Source organism: Delphinus delphis, chromosome 2 (genome assembly GCF_949987515.2).
Source record: "Delphinus delphis chromosome 2, mDelDel1.2, whole genome shotgun sequence".
Lineage (NCBI taxonomy): Eukaryota > Metazoa > Chordata > Mammalia > Artiodactyla > Delphinidae > Delphinus > Delphinus delphis.
In genome coordinates, this window is record NC_082684.1 from 168,125,066 (window position 1) to 168,145,199 (window position 20,134).

The 20,134-nt window shown below is 37.3% G+C and overlaps 1 protein-coding gene across 1 annotated transcript in view; it reads left to right on the plus strand.

Annotated features, from left to right (window-relative positions):
• The first annotated feature begins 1,030 nt into the window (after positions 1-1,030).
• MYO3A (myosin IIIA) overlaps positions 1,031-20,134 on the plus strand; it is a 170,355-nt gene continuing 151,251 nt past the window's right edge. Inside the window, exons 1-4 of the mRNA XM_060003164.1 lie at positions 1,031-1,198; positions 3,789-3,923; positions 18,458-18,562; positions 19,167-19,266. Coding sequence (XP_059859147.1) covers positions 1,031-1,198; positions 3,789-3,923; positions 18,458-18,562; positions 19,167-19,266 — 508 coding nt within the window. The remainder of the gene's footprint in view (positions 1,199-3,788; positions 3,924-18,457; positions 18,563-19,166; positions 19,267-20,134) is intronic.

Sequence of the window (20,134 nt, forward strand, 5' to 3'; positions counted from 1 at the left end):
AAAAGAGGGAGGTTTTGCACAGATAATTGAAAAATTCTGAGGACCGCTACAAGTTCTGGTTTCTCTTTCTGTTCCTTTTTTTTTTCCTTTGTAATTTTATAGAAACGGTTGAATGTAATATAAGGGGAACATGAAAGGCTAAAAGCTTTACTTGGGAGATCTTATCTTAGGTTATGTATAAAATCTCTTTAAAAATCACTTGACCTTATTGGCCATATTCTCCTAATTATTTCAGCATTGTGCCAGGTGCTGGGCATACAGTCATATCAGGTCAAGGTGGGTTCAGAGTGGTCTTGGAGTGCAGAGGTGGGCACGCAACCCAAATGGGATGGAGAGTGGTCACCTTTGGAGGGAATGACGTCTAAGCTAACATCTGAAAAGATAAGTAGTAGCAAAGAAACCACAGAAGTGGGAGGGAATAGTGTATATGAAGATCCTCAAGCAAGAAAGAAATGACCTGAGGGATCCCAAGTGGCTGGTTTGTAGTGTCTGAGGGAAGAGGTGTTGAGACATGAGGCTAGGAAATGAAGCAAGGGCCATATTTTAAAGGACCTGGTAGTTTATGTGAAAGAAATTTCATCCTAAAAGCAGTGAGGGACCGATCATTGGGTTTTATTTACATAGACCAGTGATACAGAACACAATCATTTTAAAGTGTGGGACTTGCTTTGATGGAGAGGTGGAATTTTATCATCTCTAAGGTTCATATAAAGCAGTAAATCAAAATGATTTAAATATGTGCCTCTTACTTTAATCTGAAAATAATTAGTAGCAATTAAAGTGGAACTGTGTTAAACATGGAAAGCCCTGCTTACAAAGCATTATTAAACTCATATTCATTTGTTTGCAAAAAAGAATTGAAATTAAAATTTTTCCATGACTCTCACTACATTTGGTTACTGCTGTGTATTTTCCATATCAGTGAAAATATTAGATAATTTCCCGTGAGTTTATGTGTGCCATTTAATATCACCAATCAAATGTAGATGAAACTCTGTGCTTTTTCTCTCCAGTGATTTAAACTTTTAAGATGCTTCCATTAATTGGAAAAACAATCATCTTTGATAACTTTCCCGATCCTTCTGATACATGGGAAATCACTGAAACAATCGGCAAAGGAACTTATGGAAAAGTTTTTAAAGTGTTGAATAAGAAAAATGGCCAAAAGGCAGCAGTCAAAATTCTGGATCCGATTCATGTAAGTCACATTGGTTTTTTTTTTTCCTGCTGAGTAACTTTTAAAAAAAATCTGTATTAAACAGTTAAAAAGTCTCTAGGTATCTTGTCTTGATTTATTTATCACAATGTCAGTTACAATTTGAAGAAAATGTTTTAAAAAAAAAGTCTACTTGTTAGAGGTTCCTTGTTTATATGCTTAACATATATAATAAGGTACAATAAATACTTGATATAAGAATAAATATGTAATGCAAATAAGTATATAAATAATACAACTCTCAACAGCTCAACAGTTGATTTAATATTATTTTAGATTTCAAAGTGTTGTCAGAATACAGATTTATGGGTCTAGAAGTAATCCTAAAATATCGTCTGTACCAGATCTCCTTTTCTTCCTGTGTTCATTTAGGCTTCAGGCAGAATTCCTCTTATTCCAAACCAGAAATATTTTTTAAATTAAATTTCATTCAGAAAAGGGAAGTTAATTTTCAGGTTTACTTAAGTGTTTCCAGAGCAGAAATGATGCTCCTTTATAACCAGGGTGAGGTTCCTTGTGAAAAATTGAATGTCCTGGTCAGTCCACATGGCCTCTTTTTCAGCAGTGCCCCAATGGGCTCCTCCTTTGCTTTTTTGGGGAAATCCAGTTGTGATGAGGGAAACTCGTCTTTCTTTGCCTTTAAGAGCATGAGGAGATGGATGAGATTCTTCTTTCTGGGAGTGAGAGCTGGACATTGGGGAGTATTTTCAGCTACTGGGACATACGTAGCTCTTCCCTAGCACCTGGGGGGAGCTAAAATAAGCTCAGTGATCCCATAATCCCCAAACCTCTACTGAGAGCAACTTCTCCAATTACTCAGCTCTTGCACACGTGATGGGAGTGCCGTGTGATGGAAATGACGTGATGTGTGTGGGGAGGGCATCAGAGTCCTCGTCACCGCTGTTACGCTCATAAACTGTAGGACTCTGCAAAAGGTCTGCCCCTGGGCCTCTGTTCACCTTGGTGTTGCTCTTTCTTTTTTGATAGTTTATTTCTGCTAAATCCATGATAACTACATAGTTTCATATATCTTTGAGCAGAGGAGAGGGAAGGTGGGGTTTCTTTTCAAGTAGTAAATTAGATACACTGGAGGGAAAAAAACAAATAGCACTGTGACCAGGCTTCACTGATGCTGCATGTGTTCATGTTCCCCTGTTGGAAAGTTCTTACCATTCAAACTGAGGGAAGAGAGACACAAATTAGGCTGTACCAAAGTAACTGTACCTCTGGTCTTTGCAATTATGGGTCTGTCCTTTGGTCTTCACTGTTAAGGGTAGAGGTCCATGGTGGCGAGAGAAAGGGCTCCAGACTGATCCCAATGTATCGCCCCATAATCAGTGTCTCTCTCCCATTCCTCTGCTTCTTTGTGGACAAGAACAAGTGGCTTGTGAATACATGTAGCCGTTATTCTTTCATAATCTACTCGTGTTTGGTAGACTGCTAACCTTATACATCATGTCTTGTTCTATTGCTTAAATGAAACATGTAGATTCATAACTACAGTATGAAATGTGTTCTTTTGCTGCTGTTATTCTTGTCACAGTACCTGTGTATTTCCCTAAGAATTCTTTATTTACTCTCATTCATCATGCCACAAGTCAAATAAAAAAGATTTATAACCAGAAGATTATAATCTTAATAAAATAAATTTAGATGCACCCAGGCATTTTGCAGAGTGGCTTTTTTAAAACTTTTTATTAAAAGGGTCTCACTGTTATGGATTTTGAACTAATAATCTTCTCTCCAAGGTAGGGAGGAAATGAGCAATACTGGAAGGCAGTAGGCTAGTCCTGGATCTCACACAAACCAGCTCCTGTGACCCTGACTGCCCTGAGCTTTAGTTTCTTCCTCTCAAATTAGAGCTCTGGTCTGAAATTCTTTCCAGCTCTCTGATTCCATGATTCTGTCTTAAAACAGTGTGGACATTAAATGTTACCGTAAAATATTAGAAGTCTTTTTCTTATTTATGACTCTGTGAGTTGTTTCATGTATATGTGATTTTCCTAGATACATGACTAAGTACCTAGTCATGTTTGCACTTTTACTGATGGGATAACAACCTATTCTACTTCTGGGGAATGGGCCTTTAGCTAACTAAAGGCTGTATGCCAATTTATGTAACTTAACTCTTTCACTTTTTTGGAAAGGTAGGAGTTCATTGCATGTATGACTAGTTTTTGATAGCCTTCGAATATCCTGTACTTCAAAGAAACAAAATGAACCAGCTAAAAGTTTTCATTTCAAATAAATGGCTTTGCCTACAGAGAAAGGAAGATCATCTTAGGTGGTTCTTCATATACGTTTCTTTCTCATTGCACACAAAAATAGCCTCTTATTTATTCCTTTTCAACGAACTAAATGTAGTTAGAGATATATATGATTAGCGGGAAAATCACAGTCTCTCCCCTTAAGCAGTGTAATGAGAAGTTTCAATACATAGTACTGAGTGCAGTAAAAACTATTCTGACCTTGCTTTGACAAAATAAAATTCTACATTTGGTAGTCTAAATTGTTTCTTTGACTTCATTCATGTTTTTCTCACCATTCTCTCCCCATGACTTTTTGAAACTAGGATATTGATGAAGAGATTGAAGCAGAGTACAACATCTTAAAAGCACTTTCTGACCATCCTAATGTGGTCAGATTCTATGGCATGTACTTTAAGAAGGATAAAATAAATGGAGATAAGCTGTGGCTGGTTCTTGAGGTGAGTGTTTCAACATTATTTTACATGTGGAAATTTGCAGTGTGGTCTTTTTTTTAAATAAATTTATTTAATTTATTTATTTATTTCGTTTTGGCTGCGTTGGGTCTTGGTTGCTGCACGCAGGCTTTCTCTAGTTGCAGCGAGCGGGGGCTACTCTTTGTTGCGGCGCGTGGACTTCTCATTCTGGTGGCTTCTCTTGTTGTGGAGCACGGGCTCTATTCCCGCAGGCTCTAGGCGCGCAGGCTCAGTAATTGTGGCTCGCGGGCTCTAGAGTGCAGGCTCAGTAGTTGTGGCGCACAGGCTTAGCTGCTCCATGGTATGTGGGATCTTCCCGGACCAGGGCTCGAACCCGTGTCCCCTGCATTGGCAGGCGGATTGTTAACCACTTCACCACCAGGGAAACCCCTGCAGTGTGGTCTTGGAATGACTTAATGTTTATGTAACATTGACCCCGTAAAGCAGTTCTAATATGTTCCTGGCTGGTCATATCCTTTGTAGAATGTTATGCCCAGTTCTGGTCTTGCCACCTTTAGAAACATGGGGAAATGAAAGAAAATTAATTAAAGATTAAAAGAAAATGTTTCACGACTTCCCTGGCAGTCCAGTGGTTAAGACTCCGCCCTTCCACTGTAGGGGGCACGGGTCAGATACCTAGTGGGGGAACTAAGATCCCACACGCTGTGTAGACAAAAAAAAAAAACAACAATAAAAGAAAATGTTTCCACAATAAAAGACTAAAGAAACCAGGATTATTTTTCTTTCAGAAGAACATGTTATAAAGGGACTTCACTATAATTTTTATTTATTCATCCATATTTTATTCAACATAACACGTGACAGAGGCTCAGTGCCAGGTGCTATGATATGAGAGAAAATTAATGTACCTGAGGCTTCATTAGACAAAAATGGCGAGCTGCTGATTTCTTCTTCTGGCTTCACTGAATACTAATGACATAAACTACAGAACCAGGTACGGTGGGTCCTCCATATCTGTGGGTTCCACGTAGTTGGATTCAAACACCGTGATCCGTGGATACGGAGGGTCAACTGTATTTACATTTATAGGGAAAAACCTTCCTAGAAATGGTGTTGAATATTGAATAAGTTGCCAGAGGGAAATTATGGAGTCTGCCTTTTCAATTTCTGAGAATAGGTTGGGACAGTTCTCTCTAATGCAGGAGTACTGGAAGGTGCCCCACTAAGGTAACTGCCAGTCGTAGAAGAATGTAAGAATGTGTTTCTTCTGATTTTCATTGAGTATTTTTATTCAAGGTGAAGTAATCACTAATTCCAATAAAATTTATAAAAATTTTTAAAAGCTGCTCTTGTCAAACTCAGGGCTAGTAAAACCTTTATTTGTTCACCTTAACAGCATCTATTTATTGTATTCACATTATTTTATTTTTTTAATTGAAGTATAGTTGATTTAGAATGTTAGTTTATGGAGTAAAGCAAAGTGATTCAATTATATCTATCTATCTATCTATAGATAGATAGATACACTCTTTCTCATATTCTTTTCCATGTGGTTTATTGCAGGATATTGAACATAGTTTACTGTGCTGTGCAGTTGGACCTTGTTGTTTATCCATTATATATATAATAGTTTGCATTTGCTAATCCCAAACTCCCAATCCATCTCTCCCCTGCACCCCGCTTCCCCTTGACAACCACAGGTTTGTTCTCTGTGTCTTGTATTCACATTATTTCATTAACATTTGATTTATTCTGTTTCGTTTTTAGAATGTGCCATTGATTTTCCTGCACAGTAATCATTTATAAATTATATTGTCTCCATACTTTATATTTTTTCTATTATGGTTTTTAAACAAATCTACAAGTAGTGATCATTGTAGAAAATACTTGAAACTATAAAAAGAACCACTCTTACCTCTGAACATATTTCCTTCATCTTTTTTTTTGTATGTTTAAAATGATTGACAATATTATTTATGAAATTAGCGTATTTTTCCGGTTCATATAATTTCAGATAGACTTAATCATTTTTATCTTTTTAAAAATAAATACATTCACTTGATTAATAAAAAGCAAGTAGAACCAGAGGGCTTATAATACAGAACAATATTAGTGTAGATCCAGGTTAGTGGTACCACCCTGTCCTGAGCAGGTAGGCCTGTGCTTTTGCTGTGTTGATCGCTGTACCTGGAATAGATGGCCGAACTTCTCTACTCTTTCATTTCCTAATCCGTATTCTGAATTTTGGCACGATTATTAATTGCACCTCTGGAACCCTATGCCCTCCTGCTCCATTCTGGAGGTCTGCCAGGTATCTGACCTCTGATATCTCTCTGCTGCTCACCTGGGTGGAATCCACCGTTTCTGGATCCCTTGGCCTCCTCTTTCCCAGGTTACTTCTCTGTTTCGCACGTCATGTAGTTATGTGCCTTGCTCCCGTTATCCATGCTACTGATGTCACCAGATCTTGAGTCCATTCAGTTCAGTTTTTCTAAGGAACAAAACCCCCGTGTGTGTGTGTGTGTGTGTGTGTGTGTGTGTGTGTGTGTGTGGTGCTCAGGCAGGCTCCTGGATGTTGATATTTTGTATGTTGGGTAAGAGGGTGTCAAGTCTTGATGAGAGACCTCCAAGGGATCCCTTTCTTCTGCCCCTCCCCTCCCATCTCCTCCACTTTCACTCTTACCTTGCCCTGTCCGGGTTAATCCGCTCAGGTGACCTCACAATAGCCCCCAGCTAGCACTTCAGTTTGTAGCTTCCTCTGCATTGCTCAGTTACCACTCAGTCATCTGCACGCCATGTTGAAAAATTTTGTTGTGATCTCTTCTCCACTTCTCTCCCTTTTTGTTCTGTTTTCTCTTGTGGTTTTATACTTTTTTATTCCTTTATTAGCATTTTAATGGAGATTCACATGTGAGAGGAAATAAATGTATATGTTTAATCTGCCACCTTTAATTGAACCAGTCTTTCAAAATTGTAAAATAGAATTTTCAAGAACCTTCTCAGAATCTGAAACTGTGCATTATTTTATAGAAGTTTAAAAAAAATTTTAAATAACCAGTTGTGTTCTTCAAAGGTAGGCAATTTATTATGATTTCAGAATTATTTTGTATTTCTCAGTTTAGTTCAAGATAGCTTTATAGTTTTAGTTAAATCATGCATTAAAACAAAGCAAAACTTTTACTCATCTCAACGTACTTACCTAAGTAATAGAATATAAATTATGAACTTAAACCATTTTGCCTTAAATTAATGGTGAATTGTAAAGAATTTACTTCATATTTGTGTTTGTGTATTTGAGATGTGATGCTCTGCAAATCCTTAATGCAGTCTTGAATAAAATTTTGTATATTTATATCCTTCAGAACATTTTCAGTAATGCATGTTTAATTTTTTTCCTTGTTGAATCATTGGAAAATTAGCATTTGAAGATACAGGTGTTCTGCCTAATGTAGGCCTAAATGCGCAAGGACACAAGGTACAGATCTTTGCCCAGAGTTTAAAAATATTGAATGAGATCATTCACTGTCTTTTATGCCTAACAAATTCCTATTCTAATTATATTGTCATTTCTCAGTATAATCACTTGGAGTTAGGTGTGAGTTGGAGACTCCAGATCATAGTTAAATGTTCTTTGAGAGAGCAGAAAAGATTGATTAAAATACTTTTGGAACATCAGGTACAAGCAAAGTGGCTTCCTGATATAATGAATCAGCAGAGACTTAACAGCTTCTTTGAACTTTGTCCTTATATTTTATTATCAGATGGAGGTATTGGAAATATCCCTAAAAGGCTTGAGAAAAAAGAATAAATGGTAATTTATTAACATAGTATTTCAGGAATCTGACCTATTTGCACTCACAAAGTGGGGGAAAAACACAGAGAAAGCAAGAAGTTGGCAAACTGTATGTAAGGTAATTGATTTGCACATATGCAAATTAGACTAATTATATATACACATAAGTGGCTAGATGTACAATTACCTGATTTATAAACATGAATGGTGCAGGTGCTGCTTTAGAGGCACTTCCAGAAAATTGGCTTGTGGCATAAATACTTTATTCTACAAAATGACTACTAATTATAGCTCTTATCATAATAAAGCCCCAATAAATTATTCTGCATGAGGGTAAGGATGGCCAAAGAGGGGCTGTGGTGTTACCCAGAGAGTCATGCTAACAGTGCTAGACTTCTGATGTGAATCTACATAAAGAAGGTGTGTCCTGGAGGGGCTGAGCCATCAGTAATATCCCTCGTTATCATCCTGGCATGTGCCGGGGGCGCCGTACCAGCTTAGACAAACTCCTGCGCAGAAGTTTCTCATCTTGAAAAATCATTTTATTTATATTTCGATCCAGAATTGAAATTCTAAGAAGGGGATTACTTGCTCAGATTTTACTGGATAGTCTGTTTTTTTCTGTTATTTAGTTGTGATTTTTGAATTATTGCTTTCAGCGTGATACAATTTTTCTTCTTCCTGTTTTTTTTCTTTCATTTTGTTACACTATAAATTTTTGAGCATTAATGATATACAGGCCTCTGTTTAGGAACTATTTCCTTCTAAATTCTCTGTATATTCATTTTCAGGACATAGAGAAGAGCACTAGTTGCTAGCTCTCTGAAATTCCAGTTACACATTTGTAATGAAACTACCCAAGGAGAGAAGGGGTAGAAAGTTTTCTTTTGTGGGAACTGATTTTTTTTGCAAAATGTCTCTGGGAATTTTTATTGTTACTTAGTATTCTAGGTTTTCCTAATGATGTCAGCATAAAGGGAGAACTGATGTATTTTTTTTTAACTTATGCTTCATTTTGAAATACCAGACTTATATTAATTTTTGCTTATTGCTATCATATCTCTTGACTGACCTGCTTTGTAAAATGTACATACCTCTTTTGCTTAGTGTTTCCGTTAATTCCTAGCATCTCCTGTGGAGGATCAGGGGCTGGATGTAGGCGGGGCTCGGGGGAGGTCGCTAGGTTTCTGCATCTGATTATCACTAAATCAGGAGACTAAAAAACAGAGTCAAAATTGAGTTAAATCAGTCTGGTTATTAAGCATTTTCTACTGATGAGCTCGAAGGGCAAAATTGTAATTTACCCTTTCTTGGTTGGCCGGACAGCAGCACCTTAAGTACTTGAGGAATACAGTCTCCTGTCTCAGAGTCTATTTGTCTAGTATGTCCTCAGCCATAGTGGCTGTGAAAAGATGGCCTCTGTCATTGTGTGTGTGTGTGTGCGTGCATGCGTAAGTGTCTAGGACTAAAGTTTATTCATCCAGTCATTTATTAATTCCATAAATATTATCTATTACTTTGGGCCAGGCATTTTGGTAGGTTCTGGGCATTCAGTGGAGAACAAGACAAACTGTCATCCTGGGGCTTAGAGTCTAATGGTGCAGAAAGACGATTTAAAACTAAATAGACAAATTAAATAATTACACATTGTTATTGATACTATGAAGAATATAAATGGGGTGCTAATAAAGAATGAAAAAGAAGACCCTTTACGAAAAGAGAGGTGAAAGAAGGCCTAGCTGAGTAGGTAACATTTTAAGCCTCCACCTGAAAAAAAAAAAAAGCAGGACACTTGCGGTACCTTTGTTCTTTAATATATATTCCAGATACTCTGATAAGGATCATCCCCATCTCAAACCCACTGAAGCAGAAACTCCAAGAATGAGTTTTAGGAAACTAGTTTTTTAAACAAGCACTAAGGTGATTCTTATCAAAGGAAAGTTTGGAAAACACTGCCAGAGCTTCTCAGATTTCAGCGTGTATAGAAGTAATCTGGGACTTCTGCTCTGGCCATGACAGTAACTTGCATCATTGCGTGGCTGTACCATAAATAACTAGAAAACGGCATAAAATATATTTTTAAAAACACAACAATTTTCAAACACTGGGAAAGAGACAGCTTAAGACTGTGACATTGAGAAAAGGAAATAAACAAGAGGAACACTACAATTATCCCATCTTTAATCTTGGAGGCAGTTTCCAGACCACGGGCATAAGGAGGACATTCCCAAGGAGATCACAGCTATCTTGCTGAACTGAAAAGATTGGGAAGGCAGAAGTGGCTGGAATTTTCAAAGAAGGGAGAGTTAAGCAGGAAAAACGCTCCAGAAATCTGCATAGGGGTTCCCTTGAGTCTTTTACTGAAAACCAAGCTGGAAATGTATAGGGCAAGATTTCAGGCAGTTGGGCAAAGAACAATTATTAGGGTAAGAATTACTGAAAAGCAGTAATCTGAACAACTGCTGGAGTTTGTGCAGGGTTGGGAGATGCTTGAGTTCTGATCAGCCAAATTGGGGAATCTTTGTTGAACCCCTGAGGCACTTAGTAGAGACCCAGAAGGGTTATGCATTAAAGGAAGGGCTAGACTCACCCTAGAATAAGAACTTCCCTTGGCCTCCCATAAGAAGTTCAAAAACAGGGCTTGAAATGTTCAGGTTGGTCCACAAGTAGATTAACTGCCTGACAGAACAAAATTCAACATTCATTAAGGGAAGACAACAAGATCTGAACATTCAAATGTAAAATTAGTCATGTCCATCATTTAATAAAAAATTATTAGATATGTAAAGAAGCAGGAAAAGGTGACCCATTATCAGAATAAAAATCAGTCAAAAGAATCAGACCCAGGAATAACCAGGATAATGGAATTAGCAGATAAAGACTTTAAAACAGCTATTATCACAGCGTTCAAGGATTTCAAAAGGAAAACATGAACATAATGTTGAAAGAAATGAAAACTATAGAAAAGAGTTGAATGGAGCTTCTAGAATAGAAAAATACAATATCTGTAGTGAAAAATATATAGTATTGAGTTTAACAGCAGCTTAGACATGTGGAAGAAAAGATCAGTGAATTTGAAGACCGGAAAATAGAAGCTGTCTAAACTGAGCACAGACAGACAAAAAAGGGAGGAAGACCCCTGCGACTTATGGGACATTATCTAGTATTCTAAACGGTGTGTAATTTCAGTCCAAGAGCAGTACAGGGGCGGGGTGGGGGGGCAGAGATACAGTATTTAAATAAATGATGGCTGCAATTTTTCTGAATTTGGTAAACACTAAAAAGTCACAGATCTAAGAAGCTCAAAATCCCTCTTGTAGGATAAACAAAGAAAACCACACTAAGATATGTCACAAACAAGGTGCTGAACACTAATAATGAAGAGACCATTACAAAAGCACCAAGAGGACATGTAGGGGTCAGAGAGAAGCGTGGTCACTGATCTGTCCTCCAGGGCAGTGGAATGGTATATTTAAAACATTGAAAGCCTTTCAACTTAGAAATCTGTATACAGTGAAAATGTTATTCATTAATGAAGGCAAAATAAAGACAGATGTTTTCATCAAAGGAAAAGAATTTACCGTCAGAGACCTGCACCATAAAAATGTGGAATAAAGTTTTCAGGCTGAAGGAAAATGACTTCATATAAAAACTCAGACCTGCAAAAAGAAATGAAGAATATTATCCATGGTAAATATAAAGATAAATAAGAACCTTTGTATGTTATATTTTTTAGTATCTTTAAAAGAAAAAAATCACTGTTTGAAACCATAATTATAATTATGGTTTGTGGGGTCATTACATGCAGAATTAAAATGTATAACAACAATAGCAAAGGGACAGGAGAGGAAAAATGGAAATGTACAGTCTTAAGGGTCTTACATTACTTAGGAAGTGGTATAATATTATTTTAAGGCATACTGTGTTAAGTTAAAGATGCATATTGTAAACGCTAAAGCAACCACTAAAAATAAAATGAAAAAGTACAGTTAATAAGCCTATAGAGGACAAAATTAAATACTACAAATATTAGTTGTGTTCTTAAATGTTACTTCATTTGCTGTACACCCTTACAATTTCCAAAGACTTTAACTCATTGTTTATTTTTATAATTTTCACCAGTTATACTGGGGAATGAGTCCACAGAGTTCTTCACACTGTCATTCTGGGGAAAAAAATGAATCCTATGAAATCTTTAAGAAAGAAATAATCAGTCTTGTTGACTCATTTATGAGGGCAACATTATACTGACGAAAGAAGACAAAGATATTACAAGAAAAGAAAATACATTCTGACATTTCACATGAACACATTTGGAAAAAATCTTTCTCAGAATATTAACAAATTGAATCCAGTAATATATAAAAATGTTAATATGTTATGACTGAATGGGATTGATCCCAGGAATGCAATTTTATTAAAACATTAAAATAAGTTTGTTAAACATTAAAATTTATTGCATCATAATTCACTGTATTAATGGAATCAAAGAGAAAAAAATCAATAAAAACGTGTCAAAATTCAACACCCATTTGTGATAATCTCAGCACTCTAGGAATAGATGGAAATTTCACCTAACAAAGTGCGTCTACCCAATTTCTTATGAAGTGTGCAAAAAAAGTTTGGACTCCTTGCAAAAGCATATATATAATATGTTTAATATCTTTCTTTTGGGGGGAAATTCAAATTAAAACCACAATGAAGCTATAGTACACACCCACTAACATGACTAAAATTTAAAAGACTCATAATACCCAGTATTGGTGAGGTTGTGGAGCAAATTGAACTTTTACACGTTACTTCGGCAGTGTGAAATGGTGCAGTTACTCTGCAAGCAATACAGCCGTGTCTTATAACATTACACCCACAGTTACCAAAAACTTCACGTGTAGGTGTTTGCTAAAAATTGGTTTCTATAAAACGACTCAAACGCTTTTATAAAATGAGCAAAGTAAAAACTAGAATGAGTGTTAGAAAATGAGTTTCTGCTTTTGTGGCCTCACATGGGATATGGTCAGACTAAGCGAAGCGTCTTAGAGCATTCTTAGAATAAACAAAAAACAATGAAAAACAGCAGAAGTCAGAAATGCCAACTGCAGAAGTCAGTAGTCCTTTTCCAGAAATTCGAGTAAAAATCTCGTATCTCTCCTAACACAGTGAAGACAGAATACATTTTGAAAACTTATAAAAGCTGTCTTTGGAAGTGAGTTGTAATGATCTGTTCAGAGAATATCATCCCTTTTGATTTAGGTTATTGGGTTTTTTTTCATGTTTGACTGCAGCCTAGGGAGAGGATTCATTCTCACTGTTGCTCTGTCCTTTCATTAGTGTAGCTCTGGCTTAAGAAAATTATGCTTCAATTTTGTTCAGTGAAAGAACGTTAAGGCCCTGTTGTAGCATTGTGCTGCGAAGCTACACTTAAGGGTTTTCTGGTCCCCTATTACAAATCCCCCTTTTAACCTATCTTGGTGATTTAAGAATTGCATAGGGTTAATATGATGCAATTCATTCCTCTGGGTGCAGTTCTTTTTAAATGGAAACATAACGGTCATTTTCATTTTTTATGATCTGTTGCTTAATTCAACATTTGCATTTCCTTTAATATATTTTAATCCTTCACATTCATTTAAAAACAAACGTACTAAGGTTAATTGTTTTTCACTTTATTCATGTATGAAAGGCATTTTATGCTAATTGAACAAAAGTAAATTTCATCCTAGAGCATATTTGAAATGTTGCTAATTCTAAACGAGGATTTAGAATATTCATGGTGATATCTCATCTTGGGCATCTTTAGGAAGAGGTCAACCACAAGTTAACTTGTGGTTTATTGACATTTGGTCCCTATGGTCTGTTTAATAATTTCTTTTTCGTTTTAATCTACCTCTTCTTGAAGTTTCATTCAAAAGACCCCTTTCCATCCTGAAAATTAAACCACTATTCCTGCTTAGGCAGCAGCCAAATAGTAGAATAATTAGTTTCTAAGAAGACCCTGTAAGGGGTCTGACATAACTTGGAGTAATTTTCTTTGCTCCTTCATTATTAGTTTAGGACCTTTTCAAATATTCTTGATGTTAGCAGCTAGATTTTAAAAAATGAATAGATTTTATTTTTTTGAACAGGTTTAGGTTTATGGAAAAAATGAGTGGAAAGTTCAGAGAGTTTCCATAAATCCCCCTCACCAAGTTTTCCCTGTTATTAACATCTTGCATTGGTATGGAACATTTGTTACAGTTGATGAGACAATAAGGATACATTATTGTTAACTAAAGTCCATAGTTTACATTAGGGTTAATTCTCTGTGTGGTACATTTTACAGATATTTTAAAGACTTTATTTTTTAGCATAGTTTTAGAGTCACAGAAAAATTGAGAGGGAGGTACAGAGATTTCTCATATGTCCTCTGCCCTCACACATGCATAGACTCCCCCATTATCTACATTTCTTACCAGAGTGGTGCATTTGTTACAACTGATGAACCTACATTGACACATCGGTACCATCCAAGGTCCAGAGTTTACATTAGGGTTCACTCTCGGTGGTATACTTTTTATGGATTTTGACAAATAAATAATTACCTGTATCCACCATTACAATATCATATAGACTTGTTTCACTGCCCTAAAAATTCCTCTGTGCTCCATCTGGTCATTCTTCCCTTTCTCTTCCCTGAACCCTGTTAATCATTGATCTTTTTACAGGATCCATTGTCTTGCCTTTTCCAGAATGTCATATGGTTGGAATCATACAGTATGTAGTATTTTCAAACTGCCTTCTTTCACTTAACAGTATACATTTAAGATTACCCTATTCCTTGTGTTGGTAACTAGGTTTTAAACCCAATTCAGAGTCATATTTTCTGTTTTCTGGGTACCTTTGAATAATAGAAAAGTGTTCTGTAATAATTGGGCATCCATATATAATCCATACCTAACACATGTACAAAAATTAACTGTAAATGGATTATAGACCTACCTATATGTGGAACCTAAAACTATAAAACTTCCTGAAGGAATTGTAGAAGAAAAATTTTTTGACCTTGGGTTAGGCAAACATTTTCTTGATATGACATAAAAAACACTTCCTGTAAAATTTTCAACATGATAAATTTAGAACTTCTGCTTTTCAAAAGACACTTAAAATAAAAGGTCAAGCCACAAACTGGGAGAAAGGACTTGTATCCAGCATACACAAAGAACTCTCAAAACTCAATAATAAAAAAAAATAAAAAAGGAACCAAAAATTTGAACACTTCACCAAAGAAAGTAAATGGATAGCAAATACATACATGAAAAGATGGTCAATGAAATTAGTCATTAGACAAACTCAAATCAAAATCACATGAGATCCATTTAGAATGGCTTTTTAAAAAGTCACAGTGTCAACTGCTGACGAGGATGTGGAGCAACTGGAACTCTCGTTCACTGCTAGTGGGAATGCAGAATGGTACAGCCACTTCGGGAAATAGTTTAGCAAATACCTAGAAGGTCATACATGTGACCGATAGGACCCAACAATTCCCAACAGCAATGAAAACCATATTCATGGAAAAGCCTATTATGCAAATGTTTACAGTGGTTTTCCTCATAATTGCCAAAAACTGCAAACAACTCCAAAGTCTTTCAATTAATGAATGGATAAACAAACAGTGGTTTATCTATTCAGTGGAATACTCAGCATTAAAGAAGGAATGACTAACATTAAAATAGCATTAAAGAAGGAATGTACAGCAACAAAGATGAATCTCAGATTCATTGTGGCAAATCAAAGGAGCTAGACTTAATGGGCTACACACCTTATGACTCAATCCGCATGACATTCCTGCGAAGACAAAATCATAGGGGCAGAGAAGAGATTAGTGCTTGCCAGGTACTGGGGAAGAGGTTTGACTACAAAGAGACAGGAGGGTAGATTTTTGTGTGATGGAGTTCTATATCTTGACTGTGGTTGTGGTTACATGACTAATATGTTTGTCAATACTCAGAATTGTATGCTAAATTGGGTGAATTTTATTGTATGTAAATTATGCCTCAACATACCTTACTTTAAAAAAAAACTAGAGTGTATATCACAAAGAATCCTGTATTCTCAACTTTACTAGTTAGGGAAAATAACTATGTCAAAGAAATATCGATACCAGAAAGTGGTATTTGAACTTCTTAGTGCAAACTCTATGATCGCATTAGTTCTTTTTCCAATTTTTATTTTATTTCCTGCACATTTCTTTTTTTTAAAATAAATTTATTTATTTATTTATTTATTTTATTTATTTATTTTTGGCTGCGTTGGGTCTTCGTTGCTGTACATGGGCTTTCTCTAGTTGCGGTGAGCAGGGGCTGCTCTTCGTTGCGGTGAGCAGGGGCTACTCTTTGTTGCAGTGCGTGGGCTTCTCATTGCAGTGCCTTCTCTTGTTGCAGAGCACAGGCTCTAGGCACGAGGGCTCAGTAGTTGTGGCTCGCAGGCTCTAGAGTGCAGGCTCAGTAGTTGTGGCGCACAGACCCAGTTGCTCTGCAGCATGTGGGATCTTCCCGGACCACGGCTCGAACCCATGTCCTCTGGCATTGACAGGTGGACTCTCAACCACTGCGCCACCAGGGAAACCTCATCCTGCACATTTCTTTATGGCTCCTTTATTCTCCCTGTAAGATCCTAGCTGTTTACTCTTGAATTAACATAATAGTCAATCACAGAAGATGCAGCAAAGAGGCCACACTTTGGAGACATAGGAAAAGCCAGTCACCCTGCAATGAATTTTGGAAATTTAAAAACTGGTCCTAAAACTTGGTTCTTTTAAATAAGTGCTCTGCAATTTAAAGGACTCAATTTCTTTTCAGTCAATTTTTTTAAAATTAATTAATTAAGTTTTTTGGCTGTGTTGGGTCTTCGTTTCTGTGTGAGGGCTTTCTCCAGTTGCGGCAAGCGGGGGCCACTCTTCATCGCGGTGCGTGGGTCTCTCACTGTCGCGGCCTCTCCCGTTGTGGAGCACAGGCTCCAGACGCGCAGGCTCAGTAGTTGTGGCTCACGGGCTTAGTTGCCCCGTGGCATGTGGGATCTTCCCAGACCAGGGCTCGAACCCGTGTCCCCTGCATTGGCAGGCAGATTCTTAACCACTGCGCCAGCAGGGAAACCCTCTTTTCAGTCAATTTTGAATAATTTTGTGAACTAATCTTGCTGGGCCACAGAGGAGGCAATGTGACCCTGTATTCTGCTGTCAGGACAGCACACTCTGCTTCTTATCCAGTTAAAAGGTGTTCCCTTTTCTGCAGAAGAAAATGCTGGTTTGGGAGTGCTAGGGCTGCACAGATTCCTGTAGAAGATGAAAGTTTTCTTTGCATGTAGAAAGACACCAGTTACAAAAGGAGTTGCATCTAAGTGTTCATTTGTGATTTCGTGTTTAGATTTTAAACACACTTACAAAAACAATATTACACATGATGGCTAGATCGACCAGCCAGCCCAGACCTCCTTTTGGGGGATCATGACATGTCATGATTAAATGTAAGACTGGACTCTAAAGTCAGGCTGTACAAGTTGAGGTCTTAGCTCTGTCACTACTGTGTGATCTTTTCCAAGTTACCTTTTAGCAATTTTGTGCCTCACTTTCCCAATCCTTAGTATGGAGATGCTAATAATTCCTATTTCACAGAGTGGTGAGATACACAGATAATGCATGTAAATGGATTAGAAATGTGCTAGCTTAAAAAATGTGCCCAACACAGCTGTTATTATCTAATCTATAATGTATCAGAAGTGTTAAGGCATCCAATAAAATCTAATCACTGTGTTAGAAAAAAGTTTGAGAGAAAATGTGTTCAGTATTTTAGATGAGGGTGTCAGGAATACACTTCCTCTCACCTTTGTTTTCTACGTCCATTTAGGTCAGTAGAGTCAGGGAAATGCCAGGCTCTTAGTTTGCAGGCACTGAGGTGTCAGAGGAGGCCCCATAGTTCAGGGTAAGGGCAAGGAGACCATGGACCAGAGCCCTGGGGGGAGAGACAGAGCTGACAGCAAACGCTAATGGATCAGACATTAGGGGATCACGGGGTCAAAGCTTTGTTGGGACCATTTACCTAGTTATCTCCCCTCTCATGTTCCACTGCTAATGTCAGTGTTTGTCTCTTCTGAGAATGCACAGCCTGTTTGAAAGTTTACTGTGGGACTTCATGTTACCTAACTTCAGAGAAACCTGGATGTGAAAAATTCCCCTACCATGCCCCTCCCTCTTGTTTGTCTCTACTCTTCGGAGGTGTGGAGGGAGGAAGAGCTAGGGAACATGACACTTAAAACAGTTTTCGAAAATAGTATTTGTAACCCTTACTTCAGCACACTCTGAAGTTTTACCAGAAGGGAGGTATGTCTTTAAATTAATGCGCATATGAAACAGTATATAGCCATGGATTGAGGTCACGTTGCACTATTAATTAAACTATCAGGAATCAAGAATGCCTTTAAGCCCTAGATCTTAAAATTTGAGACTGATTTATAGAATCATAATTCTTTTCCTTAAATTTATAAGCCAAGCCCAGTGCTTCTCCAGATTCTCTTCTAAAAATTAATTCAAATGGAAGCTGTGTTCCAGTAATTAATTGTACACTAGTACAAGTTTATATCTTCATTTCATTTATGAAACCATAAAGATGATGGGAATAATTGTTCGAAACAAAAAATTAGAACAGTTTTGTAAAACGTTTTGAGAAAACCTTTTATAGCAAGTACTTAAAATGGCATATCATTTTATTATCTATCTTGAAATATTCTTTTATAGCTGTGCAACGGAGGATCAGTGACAGATCTTGTGAAAGGATTTCTGAAGAAGGGCAAAAGAATGAGTGAGCCCATAATTGCCTATATTTTACGTGAAGCGCTGTTGGTAAGGTGGTTTAAATTGTTTGTGCATTAATTACGAGGCAGTTCCAGTTAAATAAAAAGTGAGAATCCTATTTTTAGCAAAGCATCACTACATTAGTATTTATCAATGCAAGAGTAAGATGCAAAATGTGAAATGTTTAGCATAACTAATTCCTTTTTTCCATTAGAGATCTACCCTCCTTGTGTCAACAGAAACCTGAGTTTTGATCTCCTAGGTATATTTCTGAGATTATGGTAAAGGTAGATAATGTGTATTTTTACTAATAGTTAGGTTTTTATTTGGCATTGTTTATTTATTTATTCCTTTAAGAGCCATTATTTCAAATGAGTGTATAGAATGTTTTCTTATGTTGAGATCAGCACATTTTAAATAAACTATTTGCTAAGGGCTGAGGAGTATGCACTGGTTTTTTTGAATTTTTATATAGTCCAAAGTGGAAATGATATACTTTGATTTGACTAACTCAATGTGAAGCATTTAAGAACCTTTGTTAATTTTAACGTGTGGTGTGTTTCCTATTGATTTTGTATAAATGCATCCATCTGAAAAATGTGTTTTTGCTGCTTTCTCTAAAAGTCACTATGTATTTATTTCCCACTTCTAGGGACTTCAGCATTTACATAACAACAAGACTATCCACCGTGATATAAAAGGAAATAACATCCTATTAACCATCGAAGGCGGAGTTAAACTCGTAGATTTCGGTAAGTTTTGTTTGAAATGCATGGATTTGGGCCGCAGAATGACTCGTGTGACGTGATTTGATCGTTTTCCGTCAGCCTTGCTTTGTAGGCATCAAAAGAGAAAAAACCAGTATCTCATTGAGGTAGGAAAGTTGCAGAGATTTTAAAAAATTTGGCAAATGAGAGATTCCCAGAAGGAAGAGTGACTTCTTTCAAGTCAGCCATCGTGTGCCTGTAACGCTCCTGCAGCAGTATGTGTGGTTGATCCTCTGAAATAGACGGGCTCCGCATAATCACACTAAGTCTCAATGGTAAAGCCCATGGCCCTTACTACTGATTGCTTTCCCGACGGGCAGGTGCCCAAACCCAGGATTTTGAGACATGAGGGGAAACCTTCAAATGTCTCTGGGAAAATGTTTTCCCTCCTAAGAGGGCAGCACAAGTAAAGATGGTCTCTTTCTTACTTGGGACCTTCCATGTCTTATTGTGTTGCCCGCAGCCACCTTGTTCTATCCTGAGGTGTTCCATCCCAAGTGGAAAGGCAGCCCTGCGAGACGGGAAGAAGGAGGGTCCTTGGTGACATAGTCCAGCCACTACATCAACTGACTTTGAAACCTCCCCTATCTCTGGACCTTCTGTCATGTGAGATAATACATTTCCGTATTGACTGAGCCAATTCGGAGTGTCTGTGTCAGAGCCAGAGGCACTGTAGCTGATACCTCGGCTCCTCCTTTTCCAGTTGTGACAGTGATATCTCCCCCGTCTCACTGGATCCCCACTAACACACGACACCCGTGAGAGCGGGTAGCATTATTCTAGGACATCTCAGTATCCTTGTTGTTCTCCCCTTCCTGCACTCAGGCTGGGTAACGTGTCTCTCCTTGTGCTT